This window comes from Euleptes europaea, chromosome 11 (assembly GCF_029931775.1).
Source record: "Euleptes europaea isolate rEulEur1 chromosome 11, rEulEur1.hap1, whole genome shotgun sequence".
NCBI lineage: Eukaryota > Metazoa > Chordata > Lepidosauria > Squamata > Sphaerodactylidae > Euleptes > Euleptes europaea.
In genome coordinates this window covers 28,139,524-28,160,236 of record NC_079322.1, presented here as the reverse complement: position 1 = coordinate 28,160,236, position 20,713 = coordinate 28,139,524, and the positions used below count along the sequence as shown (strand labels likewise).

Sequence of the window (20,713 nt, the reverse complement as noted above, 5' to 3'; positions counted from 1 at the left end):
CCTGTGGGCCCATATTGGACAGAAAGGTGGAATATAAATGTTGTAAATAATCAAAATATTTGGGCATATCACATTAAATAGCACACCAGACACGATGTGGACCCTACCGTTCCAAGTATTCACTTTCAGTCCCATAGAAAGAATTTTCTCTACGCATTGTTAAATGGCCGCTTCAACCTTTTTGTTTTTTAGCAACTCACTGAATGGCTACTTTTTAAAAAGCATTCCTTAATTCTTCTTTAATGCTTCTAAGATTATATTATTCAAGCTTCTTTGAATACAGAATTTTACCCTTAAAAACTGAAGAGCAACATATATTTGCTGACAAGTTGTTTTGTACTAGAATTTTTGTCACTACTGCTTCAGCTTACTTTGTAAGAGCTTTAAATTCTTCATATCCTTGTTGGGAACTTGCCAATTCACTCTGCGTGTGCAGCAGACGCTCCTTTAGCTTTTCAACGGATGCTGTAGAATTATCTGTTGCCGTGGTGGTAGGACACAACTGCTGGCCTGTTAGGGATTGAAAATTATACTATGAGATCATAGCTCTCGTCAGATATGAACGTATTAATATGCCTGTGCATTATATTACAATGTCAGTCAACTTAAATATAAAACCTGGATAGAATCAAAAGCTATGCATCTTTTTTCTGTCATCATTGCAGGAAAAGAATCTGGTCGCACACAATTATTCAAGGAGTGGGTGATTTATTAATATCTAGAATGCCCTCTCTTGCCTTTTTTTGTTGTGAGAATTCTGCAGAATTCTTTACCAATTAAAAAAATCTATTCACTCCTACTTGGGTGCCAGATCTTGTACCACACACTTCTGACAAGCAGATATTTCTGAATTCTATGGCTAGACCTATTTCCCCAACTAACATGGATAACATCTTTGGTGCTGTGATGAATGACAATGTCTGTGGCGCTGGACTTAAGAGTCATCAGTACGCTTGGCCAAGCCCTCAAAAATAGTTCTTCATTCTGAGACAACATCCAGAACCTGTGATCAAGAGGATGAGGTGGGAACAAGCTGAGACTGAATCCAGGCATCCTAAAACTATCTGCAGCTAAGTTTTTAAAACATATTTCTGAACTACACTGTCAGTGAGTTGGTAACAGTGGCTAAATATGTTATCTAGAGAGTGAAAACGAACCTGACTTAAGAACAGGCCTATTTCTAAGAAACTAGCTTGGTTTCTGTTTCACATTAGATAGCAGGTAGAGACTCACAGGCTCACATGACTGAAAACAAAAGAGTGCCAATGAATTTTGTGGACACTGCTTTGAGAAAGACATCTCATCTGAACCCACGCCAGTTTAACTGGGTACAGCTCGTCTAGAAATGAAATTTCATGTATACAATACCTCCATTCTGACACTCTTTTCTTGAAGCTTCTAAGAAAGCTTTCTCCAATTCTGCCATAGCGTGAGCATCCATTTCTTGGACTCTTTTTACCGACTGTAAGGAACGAAGTTGTTTGTTCTCTTCTCGGAGGCTGTGATTCTCCATGGCATATTTTGCAACTCGTGGATGATGCTCCACCTGTACACATGTGTTAAAACATTCAGATCTCTATTTATATTACAAGCCCCACCTGTACAGTAAACAAAGTTACTTTACAGATACTTTGTAAATTAAAGGAAGTTAACAGAAGTGACTTGCTAATTAATTTTAGTAGGCTTTTTAAAGAGTTGGCTTGTAAACACAAAGGTCAAACCTACTTTTTAATACACATGCTTTAGATAGAAACTGGCTGAATTTTAAAACCGTCAGTATCTCTCAATAATATCAAATAGCTTAGTTCATAATACACTTTTTCACTCCTAGTGTCAGGCAGTCATTTTTATTGTGCATGGCCATAGGCCTTTACAATCACTCCTAGTGTAATGAGGAGGAAACACATTTCATTTTTGTTTAGTAGTGTGCATTAGCCAAACTAAAGCAGATGGATAGCTTTTAATAACTAATAGCCACAACGGCTAATAGCTATTGGCCTGTTCAGGATGAGCATAATTCTAAGGACCAACTAATGTGGCCAAATGGGAAAAGACTGTTGCCTGCTTGTGCCTTTCCTGAGGGCATTCAGTTGTCTCCTGTTTGAAACAGAATGCTGAACTACAGCAGGGTGGTGTAGTGGTTAAGAGCAGTGGTTTGGAGCGGTGGACTCTGATCTAGAGAACCGGGTTTGATTCCCCACTCCTAAACATGAAGCCAGCTAGGTGACCTTGGGCTAGTCATAGTTCTCTTAGAGCTCTCTTGGCCCCACCTACCTCACAGGTGTTCTCTTAGAGCTCTCTTGGCCCCACCTACCTCACAGGGTGTCTGTGAGGGGAGGGGAAGGTGATTGTAAGCCAGTTTGATTCTTCCTTAAGTGGTAGAGAAAGTCTACATAAAAACCAACTCTTCTTCTTCTAGATCTTTGTTCTGATGCAACAGGACTGTTCTTTTTGCAGACCTGCATTTGGGGAGCTTTTGGATTCTTCCTTGCTCCTGAGTGATCAGGTGGTGACAGCAGCCAGGGTGCCTATTAGAATGGGCTGTTGTATCGGCTTTGACTATGACTACAGGGCTATCCATGGCTACTAGTCAAAATGAATACTAGTCGTGATGCATACCTATTCTCTCCAGTATCAGAGGATCATTGGCTCAGTGGTAGGGCATCTACTTGGCATGTAGAAGGTCCCAGGTTCAATCCCTGGCATCTCCAGTTAAAGGGACTAGGCAAGGTGATGTGAAAGACCCCTGCTTGAGACCCTAGAGAGCCGCTGCTGGTCTGAGTAGACAATACTGACTTTGATGGACCTTGATGGTCTTCATGTGTTCATTATCTTAGGTGCTGTGAAACACAGGCAGGATAATGCTGCTGCAGTCGTCTTGTTTGTGAGCTTCCCAGAGGCATCTGGCTGGCCACTGTTTGAACAGACTGCTGGACTTGATGGGCCTTGGTCTGATCCAGCAGGGCCTTTCTTATGTTCTTATGACTCTTCTTGGAAAGTTTAACTTGGCCACAGTTCTACTCTGGCAGCATCCATAGCAGACTATTATATGCACCCTACGTGGGATACCTTTGCGTTCTCAGATTTCAGTAATTCCAAAACGCAACTGCACAGCTAGTGCCCTGAGCTAAGTGCAAGGATCATGTTATACCTATCTCGTTCCAGCTACTTTGACTTCAGATTTGTTTTTAGGAGCAATTCAGTGCTCATTTTGACCTTTAAAATCCTGAACAGTTGGGGCCAAGATGGTTGAAGTACCATCTTCCCAAGCACAAACTACACCTAATTTGTAAGCCACCTTTTTGAGGAGTGAGGATACTGGACAGAGCCTATTCAAAGGTATAAAATGCTCTCCCTCAGGATGCTTAAGTGGACCCTTCTCTGTGACCTCTTGTGTGTGTGTAAAGTGCTGTCAAGTCGCAGCCGACTTATGGCAACCCCTTTTTGGGGTTTTCATGGCAAGAGACTAACAGAGGTGGTTTGCCAGTGCCTTCCTCTGCACAGCAACCCTGGTATTCCTTGGTGGTCTCCCATCCAAATACTAACCCTGCTTAGCTTCTGAGATCTGACGAGATCAGGCTAGCCTGAGCCATCCAGGTCAGGGCCTGTGAGCTCTTAGGAAGGCTGTAAAAATATGTTTTTTTCTACTTTCTGCTTGCTTTAGGGTTGGCTCTGATAGTTTTAATGTCAATCTCTACTTCCTAGCTGTCATTCTATCATTTTAGTCTCACTGTCTTTAACTGTAGTTTTGTATTAACGTTATATACTGCCAGACACCTTGGGGGTACATTTGTGTCAAAAGGAAGAGCAGAAATGTTAATACATCAACAAAAATGGCTACCTGTTCTCTGAGAGTTTTGAGTTCCTCCTTCAGTTCCCTGAAGATCACTTCTTGCTCCTTGGGCAGAAAGCTACCATGAGCTTCTTTGTGTAGTTTTTCCAGGCGAGTTATGTGATCTTCTCTAAATTTAATGATCATTTTGTTGGACTGAATGAACTTCTCCTTTTTGACACACAGATCTTCTAGCTGGGCAACTTTGTCTAACAGTACCTTAAAATAAAGACAGCTGGTTTAGCAAAAAGCAATAGCAACACGTAAGTTGTACAGATTCCCCAAACAAGGTTGTACAATGATCATCAGAAGGCATGATTTAAAAGGCTCCTTAGATTCCCCCCATGTGATCTAAGCTTATTTTAAGAATAAAATATAATCATCTTAAAAAGAAGGATATAGCTTTTAAACTTTATTCTTTCTTCAAAAGAGAAATGCGTTTGTGCTTGGGCACAGAGGGTTTTGTTGTTTGGCCCTCCCTTAAGAGTGTTATATCATTCCTATTCTTACCTTTCTTTCACTTTCAGATTTTTCCAAGAACAGCATCGCTTCAAGGAAACTATTCACATAATCCGTTTTTCCCACATCATTTGTGATGGTCGCTTAAAGAGAAGGTTAAATAGATATCAAATACAGAGATCTGTTGGAGAGAATTATTAAATACAGAGATCTGTTGGAGAGAATTAACTGTCTAACACTTGTTCCTCGATTTATTGTTATGTGCCATTCACTGTATTTTGTGATTTAAAAATAAATAAATTGCAGCTGAAATGTTCCTGACAATACAGTCAATATGGTTAAGCTGATAAAGAACAGATGTCATTTTTAACCAGAACAAGGAGACCGCAGAGCTCTTCTTCAAAGAGCTTCACACCCATCCACAGCTACAAAATGATTGCCGATACAGCTTCCATCCTTGAACTTTGTGTGAGCAGCCAAAAGTGAAATAAAATAGCAACTATTAAAAAGATCTAGGAAATACCTCCCAAATTGTATCCTGTTTCTGTGACACTGGCTGCAGTGGTTTCTTTTACATTTCACATCAGAAAATCTTTTGAATTTTTAGTTGGGGAAGGGATTACAACAACCTCCCCCCCAAAATAGGTATTGTCTTAACAGCTTATTCTAATTCTTGAAAAGACAGAAATGATTTACCTATGGAAAGGGAAACATCATGCAAAGATCTCCCTGAAGTTAGCAGAGCAAGCTGCTCTTTCAGTTTCTTCAGTTCAGACTGGAGCTGTTTCACGTTCCCTTGGGTGTCTTCATTTACCACAGCCTTAAGCAGAAATTTAAAAATTATGAAACATAGAGCTGACTAACAAATCAAGTCGAAAATTCATGGCTCTGCAGTGTATAACTCATTTACAAGCATCGCATATAAGAAGAAAATAATCTTGAGAAACAAGACTATGTCCTGCCAGCAAGACTGCACATTCCACGTAGAAGAATTTGGCACACTCTGTATCTCAGCTTTCTTTGTTCAAAGGAAGTTTCCAACCCTCACTGTTGTAAACAGAGTTTGAAGACATACAGAACAGGATTTTTTGAAAGCCCAGAGATCAAATAAAGTGTTTTGGCTATATCTTCTTTTAGTCATGAGTACATAAGAAAAGCCATGTTGGATCAGACCAGGGGCCATCAAGTCCAGCAGTCTGTTCACACAGTGGCCAACCAGGTGCCTCTAGGAAGCCCACAAGCAAGACAACCGCAGCAGCATTATCCTGCCTGTGTTCCACAGCACCAATATAATAGGCATGCTCCTCTGATCCTGGAGAGAATAGGTATGCATCATGACTATTATTCATTTTGGCTAGTATCCATGGATAGCCCTATGCTCCATGAACATGTCCACTCCCCTCTTAAAGCCTTCCAAGTTGGCAGCCATCACCACATCCTAGGGCAGGGAGTGCCACAAATTAACTATGCTCAGAGCAAAGCTCCTGCACACCTTTCCCTTCATGTTCTTTAAACACATTTTTATCCCACCTTTCTAGCCAGCTTATGGTCCCTAAGGCCACAAATTAAAAACATGAAACAAGTTATTTTTTAAAAATACATAATATAAAAACAATCAAAACGGTAAAAAAGCCTACTCAAAAGGTTTGTATGGCCACATAAATTTGCAAACAAAAAGGTGAGCGAATATTCAAAACATTACACCAAGTTCTAATTACAAGATGTCATTCCAACACACCTTGTTTTTAATTAGTTTTGCTCTCTGAGCAAAATTAAGAGTGGACAAGGTTTCACCAAAACATCTGGATCCTGGATGAATATTTGCTATGATGCAAGTTTTCGCATTACCTCCAAGAGAATCCTGTTTTGAAGACACAAAAGTTGATTTCAACTATCCTTTTCATTACACAGCCTGAAATACACACTTCAGATTAGTTTGCTCCTTTTAGAAATTCACCTGTGTTTTATATGGACTATCAGTCTGAGGTGTCGGGACGCTGGCTGTTCGCAGGCCTTGCAGGGGCCCTATGCTCCAAAATGAGCGCCACTTGTTAATCCTATTTTAGGGATGTTTTATGGGGCTGGAAGTTATTGATTCTATTTATTGATTTTAAGATATGTGATTTTATTGTACTTTTGTATAAAATTTCTTGTTGTTAGCCACCCTGAGCCCGACTCTGGCTGCGGGAGGGTGGGGTATAAAGTGATTTTTTTAAAAAAGAGAGCTAGACCAAAGGGGACAGACTGTCTTTAGTGGCCAGATGTTTCAAAGTGGGACACTGCTACTGCTTTGGCCCTGTGCATCACTACAGAAAAATACTTAGCTATAATGAGCTGTTTTCCTATTAGTAACTGACAATTCAAACATAGAATGAGTCCACTGCAGAACACTTTGCGAAGCCCACCACTAAGAAATAAAAGCCAGCGGACCAAAAATAAATGCCGAACTGCATAGTTAAATAGTGCATGTTTAACTCTGTGCTGTGGCAAGACTGTAAGAAGAATCAGAAAGGTCACCTGCCCACTAACCATATGGAATATCAGAGGATTAAAGACAGGTATATGTAACTGAAACCCCACATTTAAACCACCGCTTTTTGTAACCATCTGTGAACACTCAACTAGATCTCCAATTTTCAAAATGTTTATGGGTTTTGTTTTGTTTTTAAAAAACAAACTGATGCTGTAGCATAGGCTCAAAGCTGCCATACTGGATGAAACCGTCAATTTTGCATTGCCTTGATTGTTGTGTACATTGTAATAAATTATATATTGTAATATATAGAATTAGTTGATAAAGACAGACTGTGTAGAGCAGTGATACTCAGTGGCTTGGGAACCACATGTGGCTCCTCTAAGTACTGTGCCCCAAATTAGGACATCCCCATGTTTCAAGAAAATGTGCAATGTTCTTGCCTGGTGGGGCCTATGCTCAACAGGTGGATCCCCACCTTGTAATAGCCATGACCCCAAGAACATGTAAGCTGCGAGCCTTCCAATGTACTTTTAGTAACCCTTGAGTAGAAATCAGCCAGTGTGATTGACAATGAGTAATGATTTGCTTTTTCTACCTTTTTATCTGTACTGTACTTCTATATCTGTGGTTTTCAATGATGTAAGGTACATTTGAGTCCTGAAAATCAGGAGAATATTTTAAAATATTATAAATACCTTCTGATTAATTAGAGAACTCAAATTCTGCATTCATTTCAAGGCTAGATTCAGATTTCTAGTTCCCTACAAATCACTAAACTTTCAACAATATAAAACAATATAAAACCTGTCCCACTTCTTGAAAGTCTGAACAGGTTACAGGCATGATCACTTCCCATGAATTCCATGCTTATCTGACTGAGCAGCAGTTACAAAATAAACGTCATCAGTTTTTCCCTACTACCAGTACTTATTCTATATTTGAGTCCTGAAAATCAGGAGAATATTTTAAAATATTATAAATACCTTCTGATTAATTAGAGAACTCAAATTCTGCATTCATTTCAAGGCTAGATTCAGATTTCTAGTTCCCTACAAATCACTAAACTTTCAACAATATAAAACAATATAAAACCTGTCCCACTTCTTGAAAGTCTGAACAGGTTACAGGCATGATCACTTCCCATGAATTCCATGCTTATCTGACTGAGCAGCAGTTACAAAATAAACGTCATCAGTTTTTCCCTACTACCAGTACTTATTCTATATTTATTCTTGAAGATCCCCAACTCTGACATCACTTCCTTATCAAGGTCGTTTTCTGTGCAACAGAATACAGAAGTTTCTTTGTAGTTTGGATTGCAACATACTTCCAAATTTTTTTAAAGGTAGAGAATCCAAACATTAATCGGACTAGAGAAAATTAGACTCCTGGAATTGTTCCATGGCTTTTGATATATGTAGAATCCGTTAATATTTTGATTTCCTCAAATAATAGTCTTCCCAAGAAGAATCGCTACGAGTAATAGACTTAAAACACACACACACACATTTTACTCTAAAAGAGAATTATCTAACCATCACTAGCTTCTCTTCAAACCAGCTGTGCAAAATGATGGCATACATTACCCGCAGCAGAAAAGTGAGCTTGGAGTCCCTGTAGCAGATGTGCCTCTGTTTCCCATTGCCTACATCAACAAGGGCAGTGATCACTTTGCCCAAGCAACTTAATGACCGGTTTATATTACCTGCCTCCTAGGGGGAGAAAGAAAGAGGTGGTGATTCAAATAGATCTTTGTAAAGAAACAGAAGCTGCATGTTTGCTCCAAATCAATTCTAAATCAATCAAAGCCAGCACCACCTTTGGAACACAGCACCGATTTTACGTCCGGGTAGTCTCCCAACCAAGAACTAACCAGGGCCGAAGCTGCTTAGCTTCCAAAATCTGACAAGACCAGGCTAGCCTGGGCTTCAATCTGTCTACGTGTTTGCCCCACTGACCTTTAACCGAACTCCTTCAGTGTGAGTGTCTTTTTGTCTCTCAGACCCAGCCAGATCTACCAAATTGAGCTGAGAGGATCGGATGTTCACGACTTCATTGCTCTTCTCCACAGACTCTACTGTGATAGTAAAAACAGCATGTGACCTTGAGGACTCCCTGTTCATTGACGTCGATGCTACACGACGATTTCGCCAGCCCATGGTTAACACCTAGTCAAGAGAAGACACAATCAATTTCAGAACTTTAGTAATTAACTATACCTTAATGTCTGGACTGGTACTATCATACTAATCTTAATGTGTTCACAAATGGTCTTAAATCTGGTCTAGATTTTAAGTATTTGTCTAGTAGACAATGGATAAACATTTAATGACCCGTGTCCTTCATGTCTAAAAGGCAACTTAAAACAGCCTTCCTACATTCCCCTTAAAAAAAAAAAGTTCTTTTTTACATGGTGAGGTTTTTATGTCAGCTTCTTCAGCCAACTATCAACAAAAGCTGAAGCTGGAATGTGAAGTTTAGTGTCACTGTCATTACTTTACTGGAAGCACTGAATGTTAGCCAAGATCCAAAAAGACCTCCATGGGCTTGCTAAGTATTTCCATGCATGCCTGCTAGCTTTCCTTTCCAGTTGCTGTCAGCCCGTTGTGCCTCATGATAGATTATTCATGAGAGTCCCCCAACTTCAGGGTTGTCTGTTCAAAGAGGCTTAACTGGTCATTACTATAAGTGGAGAGCTGAAGAGGCCCCAGGTGTGCATGGTAAAAAAACACACATAGCACTTTAGATCCTGGCTACAGAAAACATCAAGGTAAGAAAAAAAGTTGAGATGCAAGAAAGAATCTGTGCTTGTGTTAAAACATAGACATTTCCAAATAGCAGGAGCTTAAAGGGAAAAAAGATACAGAAGTGTAAGAAGCCCGAGTTGCGTAAGAAGATTCCTTCCATCCTTGTGACCACCATACTCTTCAGACATTATTGCTACTTTAAACTAGTGCCATGCTAAATACAACACAGAAATCTACATCTCCCTAACGAAACAGGGCATACTTGATATGCTTCAGCAGCCGAAGTCAACACTTGTTCCACTGCACCGTCAACAAATACTCCTTTCGTGATGTGTTCTCTGAGTAATAATCCAGCTGAAGCAGACTCCAGCAAGTCATATATCTGCTCATTGTAGATTTCAATAAATGAACACTTGCAGAGAAAACTCTTTCCAGTACCAGCCTGTAAAAAACATTTAACTTTTTGATTACAGAAAATATTGACTCAATATTAATTGGTCTCTAACAAGACAAAGTTGTTATATTCCACAGGAAGGCATAGGTTTACCTGCTTCCTAGGCTCTAATAGTCTACTTGTCTACACAGAAAATACATTTATTGAAAGCCTTGTATTGTCATTTTCATCCCGTCCAGCAGGTAACATTTCACCTACTTCAAGCTCCACTCGCTTGTTCTGCTCCTCCCTGCTATTCTGCATGCTGCTCCTTCCCACTATTCTGCATCCTGCTCAATCAGCAATGTGGGGTGGACAATTTTCCAAAGCTTTTGTTGCTCTTTTTCCTGAGGTAAATTTCCTACCCCACATATATAAATGTGGTCTGTTCATCTATAGTTGCCAGGGCTGTTGCACTAAATATTGACTGGGTTAGTATACTGTAGCCTGTGTTAGAAACTGGATGAAGATAATTTTATGATACTAGTAGTGGCTTTAAATAAGGGAAGCAACAAATGGATGCATGAGAAGGTTTTCCATCCTGTTGTTCACCAGAAGACAACTGATGCTCACGACAGGAAAGTAGCAAGCTGCATGACTGCTCGCCTCCACAAGTAAACAGAAATCACTCTAGAACAGGCAAGCTAAGAATACCCAAACAAAATGCAGGGCATTCACTGATGGTTATAGTATTTCTACTAATTCACACAGATCACCCAGCCAATTTGCAGTCAAGAATTTTCTGTCATTTAAAAAACAACAACAACCCAGGGCTTACCTTTTCTTTCTCTCTGTCAATGAGAAAAAACAGATATTCAAAGCTCCGGGGAATTACTCCTCTCAGATTATGAGTGAAGTTATCAGAGTCAGGTGGTCCTAAACAGAAAAACAGTTCCATACACATCTACTTAATGTCTTTAAAAATTACACAGCACCTGAAAAAAACCAAACCAGTCATTTACTGTATTATAAGTATACAGTGTTTCTGAAGTGGGATACAGAGTTCCCTTAACAGGTCAGGACTGTTAAGAGATACAAGATATCTTACAAGTTTCTAAGAACCAGCTTTAATTATACTAATCAGTGTGCATGTAGAAAAAAGCAAGAGTCCAGTAGCACCTTAAACACTAACAAATTTTCTGGCAGGGTATGAGCTTTCACACCAGCAAAGAAATGCCAGCTCTGTGTTCCCCAATCCTTACTCCTTTCCTCTTGGCCAAGGGAACTGTCTGTGAGCCAAACTACATAGGACAACATTCACGTGTCCAACATGGAGCCACCTCGGCCATTTTAAAGCCTAACTGGCAATTTATTGGACCCACAGAGCAGAAGGATGAGGGGCTCTTTGTCCACCCCCGCACCTTTTTACATGCAGAAAGTTTCAGCACTTGAAAAGGTAGATGGGGGAGGAGACAAGAGGGCATCATCCTGCCCTACTGCAAGCCCGATAAATCACCCACGTTAAAAATGGTAGTGCTATCCCCATGTTGGACACATGGATGCCATCACATCTAGTTTGGCCCTGAGGCTGCCTTTGCTGGGTGAGAGAACAGAGTCAGGAACACTGCTAAGATGCCAGAATCTACTCCGTCATAAAATTAAACAGCTTCATAGACCAGTGTCAGAAACCAAAAAATTGCCGGAAGAGAAGTTAAACACACACACTATGTAGCATGAAGGCAGTCATATCATATCATATTAGGGAGATTCCCCCCTTTCCCAGAGGACTGAGAAGTATACTTGAAACATAAATTAACGTATTTGTTCTTACCCATCATAGTAAATGTTTTCCCCGAACCAGTCTGGCCACTTCAAAAAAAAAAAAAAAAAAAAGGGAAGAAGAAAATATGGTAAGAGCTACTTCTGTTGTTTTAATGGGGAGAATTCTGTACCCTAGAAAATCAAGGCGGGAACCAGCCACAGGTCAATTCAGATACTGCAAATGCATACCGAATAAAAGGTTGAAAACTTACTATGCAAAAATAGTTCCATTATAGCCATTCATGCATGATTCTACTATATTTCTGGCCACACTTGAGAAAACCGATTCCTAAGCAGAAAAGATCAAACAGGTTTTAATATTTTATATTGATTGAAATAGCTTAATAGAATGCTGATACATATCATAACATAGAGGACTCTGTTCATTAAACAAAATATATATGCCTACGTCCAAAAACGCTCTTCATAAAATATGAGCAATTCTTCTGACATAAAGGAACTTTTATTATGCAAAAAATAATGAAATCAATGAGATGTGCTTCCAAGTAACGGTCTGAAAGTAATAGGCTGGAGTCATTATGAGAATGTACTTAATGAACATAGCTATTACCAAAATAGAAGCAGTTAAGTTATCATAAATCTTAATAACAGGGTACAATCGGGTAATCTTACTTCTCCTAACTGCTATTCCCTTCTATCTTCAGCTGGCATGTCAGATTCTTTGGTTTAATTCTTTTCCAACCCCTCCCCTTATGTCTCTTTTTAACAAATACTTTTTAAACTTGTGAGGGAAGGACTCTGTGTCTTTTTATAGCATTTAGCTACTTTAGGCATTTGAAAAATATTATTAGCTTCACGCTGTGTGTGTTATGTGCCATCAAGTCACTTATGACTTATGAAGACGCTATGAATTAATGACTTCCAAAATGTCCCCTCGCTAACAGCATTGATCAGGTTTTGCAAACTGAGGGCCCTGGCTTCCTTGCTTGAGTCAATCCACCTCATGTTGGATCCCTCCTGACAGGCTTTCCAGATGGAAAAATAATAATTTAAAATGCCTTTACACAAAACCCCCATGAAATTCTCCCATTGCATTTCACGGGGCTACACTATCTACAGTATTTTGCTAGCGTAGCAATGCTGCAGCATAGAGGGGAGTTCCTGGGCCAAAAGGGGTTTGGGAGCTGACTCATGTCAGCTCTGCCCCTGGGAATGCCACGGGAACGCACCCCGATGATGGTGCGGGCACTCACTTCCGGGATTTTGCTGCCGACATGGCAGCAACAGCAGCCAAGGCCCACACTGCTGTGTCATTCCCCACACTGGCGTAAGTGCCTCAGGGTGGCGTCCGTGCCACTTATCACAGCGCAAAGTGGCACGGATGCCAGCGCAGGGTCACACCAGTTCCTATGGTGCTTCGCTCCCCCCCCAGGAGTTCACGGTTAATGCCTCCTCCATTTCGTTTTAGGCTATTATACTCAGCAGCATCTGAATCTCTACCCACACCCACCAAACCCTTCTTCAGGTGTAGACCTAAGAAGAGTTCTGGTCTACTGTTTACTTCATGATTTTTCGGTTGTCTTAAATAATCAGAAGTACATGCTATCTTGTTGCTTAACCTTTTAGAGACTCTCAGTGCAAACAGTTTTCAGATGGGCAAATCTAACAAATTTACCTGAGTTGTGTCCACATCTGCCACGTGATCAAAGGTGAAGATCTTAGGTTCAGGCTTTGAATGCAGACGGATAGTGCTCGATGAAAGAACAGATAAACACAAGCCATGATCCCCATCAGCAAGTACAGTTCCTTCTGGTGGAGGACGCACCCTCACATAAACTTTGATAGCATCACCTTCAGTGCTAAAGAAAGCAATATTTGAATGAGTGCAATAGTAGAGCAACTATACCATTTATAAAATTATTTCACATCCGCTCAAATTATTTTGTCCCAGAAAGCAGCCAAAGTAGGTAAACCGATTTACTCTAAAGTACATGTAACTATTATGGAAATAAGCTACTATCCAACTTTTAACATGCACTCAAAACAATATACCAACAGGCAGCTCAATCCTTTGAATTAACTGCAGCAATTTAAGGAATAAATTGTCCCATCACAGAATAAAATGGGAACGAGTTCCTGGCAAGTGAGGTACAATCATCTGGTTTTATTGCAGGTTGAAACCTTCAGCTTAATTACATGTAAGTAAATATAATAGGATTCAACCATTGGTTGGTTTTGCAAATTCAGTCACATTTATGTACACAAGAATTAATAGATTCTTACCTAGAAGGAGATAACACTGCATCACGTGAATCACCTGGAAAACAAAAAATTGATAAAAATGGACAAGTGTTTGTTAGCTAAAGCACTGCTAGTCATGATGTCAAAGAGAGAAACAGCTTGGCCTGGTAAAGCCCAGATTCTGTGTGCTTAAAAAATCTGGAAAGTAGGACTATTGAGAACTCTTGGCCTTGGGTTGTCCATCCAGGATTTAAAGAATTTCCAAAAATGTACATCAATAGTGTCAAAATGAAAAAACGAAGGGATAATTTAATTTCAAAGTCACATGACTATTGGGATTGTACATCATAATGCAACATGAAGCTGTGCCCTCCAAATGGCATATTTTATTTAGCACATGTTATTCAGACACATGCCCTGTTTATGTTATTTGGTTGTTGAACTTCAAATGTATTGATTTGACGTATTGATCAATAACTCACATATGGAAGAGTTCACCTTCCAAAACTGCTTTGTTAAAAAAGAAAACTGCACAAGTCCCATTTAAAGTGCCCAGAGTACAAAAGTTGCAAGAAGCAAAAAACCTAGGAAATAATTCATTTTTAATACCATCTTTGTTCAGGTTAGTGGAGCAGTTTTATGCACATCAAACATACAATATTATGTACATTACTTCCAAATAAACATGCAGGAGGGGAGGACTGCGCTGAAAAAGAGTAAAACCTGTTGGCTGTCATCTGGCTGGTCAATGCGACTGGACTAACCCAGGTCACTTATTTATTTTAACACAATACACACAAGAACTGTATGAACACCAGCTGAAACCTGTTAACAGAAGGAAAAGGATAGGCACTTAAATTACAAAAATATTCAACATAAGGTTTTGGGGGATGCCCCCCACATTTACCACCAGCAAGTTCTGCTGCACTCATGCACCTGTGTGATCAAACACAATTCCTGGGCCTGTGCGCCCCTCCCCACAGGAAAATAAAACAGGCACTCAGTAGCACCTTAGATACTAACAAAACTTATTCCAGCATAAACGTTTGTGTCAGAGCAAAATTGTGCAAACTAATAAACTGTGTTATCTTTTAAGGTGACATTGGATTCCTGTTTTATTTTGCACAGTAGAATAGTATGATCCTGACCTGGATTGCCCAAACTAGCCCAATCTTGCCAGATCTCAGAAGCTAAGCAGGGTCAGCCCCAGTTAGTATTTGGACAGGAGATCACCAAGGAATTCCAGTAGAAAAGAGCAAGAGTCCAGCAGCACCTTAAAGACTAACAAAATTTCTTGTAGGGTATGATCTTTCCTGAGCCACAGCTCACTTATTCAGATACAGTTAGGATGTGATTCCACCTATCCTTAAGTAGAGATGAGTGAATTAGACACACAATGGCAATGTAAATGTCAAGAGCAAGTCAATGACATTAGCAGGCATGATTAGATTAGGTGCGATACGCAGAGGGATAGTAGGCGTGGCCCCTTCTGGATGCACACCTTAACGTGGTGAGGGGGTTTGTGTGTGTCAGAGAAGCTGAGAGTAATACCGTAAGGGGTCTAGACTCTATCAAGAGACTAAACTCCTAGCAGAGTCACTCAAGACGGAATGGTCACAGCTGAGACACCAGACGAAGATGCATCCACCCCCTTAAGGGATCAATGGCCACATCCACAGAAGAGAACAGGCAGTTCCAATGGGGATGGGGGCAGAGGAATCCCTGAAGGTTAGCTACTGGGCAGCAGCAGTAGTGGAAGGTGACACTGGCGAAGGATCTTTCGTAGACAACGGCAGTGCCACTACGGCTAACCCTGGTTAGTACTGCACAGAAGAAGGCACTGGTAAACCACTTCTGACCAACCTTTACCTTGAAAACCCTATGATGAGACAATCCAAAATGAAAAAAGATATAGTGCTGGAAGATGGGACCCCCAGGTCGGATGGCACTCAATCTGCTGCTGGGGTAGAGCAGAGGACAAGTACGAGTAGCGCTGTTCTTAATGACGTGATTGGACTAAAGCCGAAAGGACGTTCAGTGGTTGACATGAATAGATGCAAAAGGAAAGTCCGAAGCTGTTCGACCCATATAATAGGAACATGGAATGTGAGAAGCATGAATCAGGGTAAGCCTGAAATTGTTAAACAAGAAATGGAACGTGTGGACATTTCAGTCCTGGGAGTAAGTGAATTAAAGAGGACTGGATTAGGACATTTTCAATCAGAAAATTACAACGTGTTTTATTCAGGGAATGACAAAAAGAGAAGAAACGGAGTTGCTTTAATAGTGAGGCAAGATGTAGCAAAGGCAAAGTCTGAACGAATAATATCAATCAGACTTCAGGGAAAGCCTATCAACATAAGCATCATTCAAGTTTATGCCCCAACTACAGATGCTGATGAGGAAGAAATTGAAAGTTTTTATGCCAGTGTTCAGGAAGAAATTGACCACACACCTAAAAAGATATGCTGATAATCATAGGTGATTGGAACGCAAAAGTAGGAAACAAAGCAGAATAAAATGTTGTTGGCAGATTTGGGCTAGGAGCATGGAATGAAGCAGGAGAACGCCTTGTAGAATTCTGTGAAGACAACAATCTGTTCATTGCAAACACATGTTTCAGGCAACCAAACAGACGATTGTATACATGGACATCACCAGACGGCCAGTATAGAAATCAAATAGATTATATAATTGGAAGCAGAAGATGGAGAAGCTCTATTCTCTCGGCCAAAACAAGACCAGGAGCCGACTGCGGTACAGATCATGAATTGTTAATATTGAAAATCAAGATAAAGCTTAAGAAAAACACCAAAACATTCATAGCACCAAAATACCATCTAAGCAATATTCCGGAAGAGTTTAAAGACCATGTAAGGAACAGATTTGCATTACTGAGTTCAAGTGAATGTAAACCTGAAGAACTATGGGTGGAAACTAGAGATATTATCAAGGAAGAATGTGCAAAGACTATTCTTGTAGCCAAAAGAAAAGAAAAACCTCGTTGGATGTCTGAGGAAACTCTTAAAATTGCCAGAGATAGACGAGAAGCAAAAGTAGGTGACAGAAATAGAATCAAAAGTCTAAGTGCAAGTTCCAGCGACTCGCACGTAGAGACAAAGAGACCTATTATAATAACCAGTGTAAAGAAACAGAAGAGAACAACAAAAAAGGAAGAATAAGAGATCTGTTCCACAAGATCCAAGAAATCAAAGGGAAATTTAAAACACGGTTAGGCATGCTGAAAGATCAGCATGGAAATACATTAACTGAGCAGGACAAAATAAAGATGGGAACAATACACTGAAGAACTATACAGAAGAGATGAAAGAATAAAATATTATTTCCAAGAAGAATTGTTTGAAGAAGAAGGGCAGCCATGAAGGGCTAGAAAGGATTTTGAAGTGTAAGGATGTGTCACTGGCCACCAAGACTAGATTAATTCGTGCCATCGTATTCCCTATTACTATGTATGGGTGTGAAAGCTGGACAGTGAAGAAAGCTGATAGGAAGAAAATAGATTCCTTTGAAATGTGATGTTGGAGGAGAGTGTTACGGATTCCGTGGACTGCCAAAAAGACAAATCAGTGGGTTATAGATCAAATCAAGCCTGAACTGACCCTAGAAGCTAAAATGACTAAACTGAGGTTATCGTATTTTGGTCACGTCATGAGACGACAAGAGTCCCTGGAAAAGAACAGTCATGCTAGGAAAAGTTGAGGGCAGCAGGAAAAGAGGAAGACCCAACAAGAGATGGATTGACTCAATAAAGGAAGCCACAGCCTTCAATTTGCAAGATCTGAGCAAGGCTATCAAAGATAGGACATTTTGGAGGACTTTCATTCATAGGGTCGCCATGAGTCTGAAGCGACTTGATGGCACTTAACACACACACAGTAGGCATGGAGAAATCAGCATTGGTAATGAAACAGGAATCCCAGATCTCTATTAAGTCCCGGAGAATGCATAGGCTTGAGCTTCATTAGTTGTAATTCAGCAAGTCTCTCTTTCTTTAAGGTGCTACTGGACTCTTGCTCTTTTCTACTGTTAGTGACAGACTAACATGGCTACCCATCGTGATCTGTCTCCAAGGAATGCGACTCAGAGGCAGGCAACGACAAACCACCTCTGAACGTCTCTTGCTCCTACAGGGTCATCCTTGACTTGACAGCAAAAAAGAAAAGAAAGAAATGTAATGCGGCTAGCCATCTGAAATTATCTGTCAGTCCTCACTAGCCAGCAAAACCATCGCTTCCATGTGGTTTACTCAGAAGTCAAGAACCTTAGTGTATGGTCATTTATGCATGGGAGGTTTTGCCGCAATCTAGATCACTGGTTCTCAACCTGGGGCCATATGTAATGTAAATGCTTGTTAAATGATAGCTTAAATATCGACTAAGTTTTTAAATTTAAAATAGTGTTTTTATTTATCAGGCGCCTTCCCCCCTCCCATCCCTCCCTTTTTCCTTCTGTATCCTCAATAAAATAAAAAAGTTAATTTAAAAAAAATGAATTCTCAGAACTCAAAAATAAACCCCCATAGAGTTCTGAGACTTTTTTTTAAAAAAAAATTTAAATTTTTCAAACTAATTCACATTCTATTTATCATTCCATTCATATAGTGTATACTATAAACAATTTCTATCTTATCATTAAACAAATATAGTTGACTTCCCCTCTTCCCCCCTCTGTCCATTTGATATTCTTATTTCTCTCTTTGTATTTAGTGTCTAATTCATTGTAATAAACCACCTTTATCGTTATCTTAAACTCTACTTTTTAACATTAGTATCTTAATCACTTCAAAAAATTTGAATTAGATCAGAGTTCTGAGAACTCGGATGGGGGAAATGTGCACCTAGAGAGAGGCAAATCCAAGGCAAAAACCTCCCGGGCATGAATGTCCTGAAAGTGTCATCCTCCCTCGGAAGAGGCTGCTCCGCAGACTTTTCCTCTCACCTCCCCGTTCCGCTTTTCTTAAAAGCTGTTAAAGGGGAGACAGGGCAGATCAGTACTACTAAAAGCTGATTTAAAAGGCTGTTGCAGAATTAAGAGTAGCAGTTCTCTTACAAAGGAATTTCAAAGGGGGATTGGAAAGAGAAACTGCTGAATTACCGTTGATATTCAAACTAAAGTCAATGCATTTACCTGGGCTGAATAAAGACCTTGAATTCATGGCTCATTACCAGTGCTGATTTCTCCACACCCATCTCTCCCCTGGACATCACAGACTCTTCTGCATACCACACCTAATCCCATCACGCCTCCTATTCACAATTACATACTGTTAACATTTACATACTAATGCTTGTCTGAATTCACTCTCCTCTACTTAAAGACAGATGGATTCACATTCTAGCTGTATCTGAAGAAGTGAGCTGTGGCTCACGAAAGCTCATACCCTGCCAGAAAATATTTTTGTGAGTAAGGTGCTACTGGACTCTTGCCCTTTTCTACTTCAAAGACTAACCAAAATATTTTCTGGTAGGGTATGAGCTTTCGTGAGCCACATTTCACTTCTTCAGATACAGCTAGAATGTGAATCCATCTGTCTTTAAGTAGAGGAGAGTGAATTCAGACAAGCATTAGTATGCAAATATTAACAGTATGTACGTGTGAATAGCAGGCGTGATGGGATTAGGTGTGGTCTGCAGAAGGGTCTGTGATGTCCAGGGGAGAGATGGGTGTGGAGAAATCAGCATTGGTAATGAGCCATGAATGCAATGCTGATTTGTCCACACCCATCTCTCCCCTGGACATCAGAGACCCTTCTGCAGACCACACCTAATCCCATCACGCCTGCTATTCACATTTACATGCTGTTAACATTTACATACTGATGCTTGTCTGAATTCACTCTCCTCTACTTAAAGACAGATGGATTCACCTTCTAGCTGTATCTGAAGAAGTGAGCTGTGGCTCACGGAAGCTCATACCCTGCCAGAAAACATTTTTGTGAGTCTTGAAGGTGCTCCTGGACTCTGGCCCTTTTCTACTACTAAAAGGCTGGAATCACATCTACCGTCGTTCCCTCTTTCGCTAAACAGGGCCGACCCGAATGGAGGAGCCTTTTCACAAGAGGCGCGGGAGCGGCTTTGTTGACCTCCGGCGCCTCTCCGCTGCCTCGAGGGGGGAGCAGAAACGGCGCGAGCCCCCAGAAGGCGGCTTCGCGCCCCCTTCCCCAATGATATACCAATGAGACCCACAGGGCCCCACTTTGGGACGCTTCGCCTAGCCTACCTCACAGGGCTGTTGGAGCGACGCGGTGAAGGAACAGGGCGCCTCGCACATCACCCTAAGCGCCTTAGAGGAAGGCCGGGATAAAAACCGCCCATAAGCATCGTCCGTCGCCAGGGACGGACTTGAGGCGAGAGCACGTAGAGGGAAGACAGGTTAACGGACACCTGAAGCCGCCTTCGAGTGAATCAGACCCTTGGTCCATCAAAGGCCGTTTACGCACGGGAGGTTTTGCCGGTCTCTAGATGAGAGAGTCCGCCCCCTGCCCCCTGCCCCCTGCCCCCCCCCCCCGAGAAGCAGCGGCCGTGAAGCCGTCCCCGCGCCAGGCGGGCTGCCCGGCGGCCTTACTTTTCATCCCGGGAGCCATCCCGTCTCGCCCTCCGCGGGAGGCTGGAGCCCCGACTCAAAATGGCGGCGGTTTGAATTTCCCGCTGAGGGGGAACCTGTCCTCCCGCTGTGAAGCCGGCGCGGGGGCAGACATGGAGGGGCGGGGCGGGGCTTCGTCACGTGGGCAGCGGCCTTCGTCACGTGGCCCCGGGAAGGCCAGCCCGGGGTGGGGGGCGGGG

General features: G+C 41.2%; 1 protein-coding gene across 1 annotated transcript in view; it reads right to left on the bottom strand.

Annotated features, from left to right (window-relative positions):
* The window catches only part of KIF15 (kinesin family member 15), a 45,984-nt gene extending 32,463 nt beyond the window's left edge, over positions 1-13,521 (bottom strand). The window contains exons 1-13 of the mRNA XM_056857373.1: positions 13,345-13,521; positions 11,921-11,997; positions 11,719-11,756; positions 10,726-10,823; positions 9,777-9,956; positions 8,726-8,935; positions 8,354-8,479; positions 6,030-6,152; positions 4,988-5,111; positions 4,343-4,434; positions 3,842-4,051; positions 1,369-1,546; positions 372-510 (exon numbers count right to left, since the gene is read on the bottom strand). Of these exons, the coding sequence (XP_056713351.1) occupies positions 372-510; positions 1,369-1,546; positions 3,842-4,051; positions 4,343-4,434; positions 4,988-5,111; positions 6,030-6,152; positions 8,354-8,479; positions 8,726-8,935; positions 9,777-9,956; positions 10,726-10,823; positions 11,719-11,756; positions 11,921-11,952 (1,550 nt within the window). The 5' untranslated portion in view covers positions 11,953-11,997; positions 13,345-13,521. The remainder of the gene's footprint in view (positions 1-371; positions 511-1,368; positions 1,547-3,841; positions 4,052-4,342; positions 4,435-4,987; positions 5,112-6,029; positions 6,153-8,353; positions 8,480-8,725; positions 8,936-9,776; positions 9,957-10,725; positions 10,824-11,718; positions 11,757-11,920; positions 11,998-13,344) is intronic.
* Between the last annotated feature and the right edge of the window lie 7,192 nt (positions 13,522-20,713).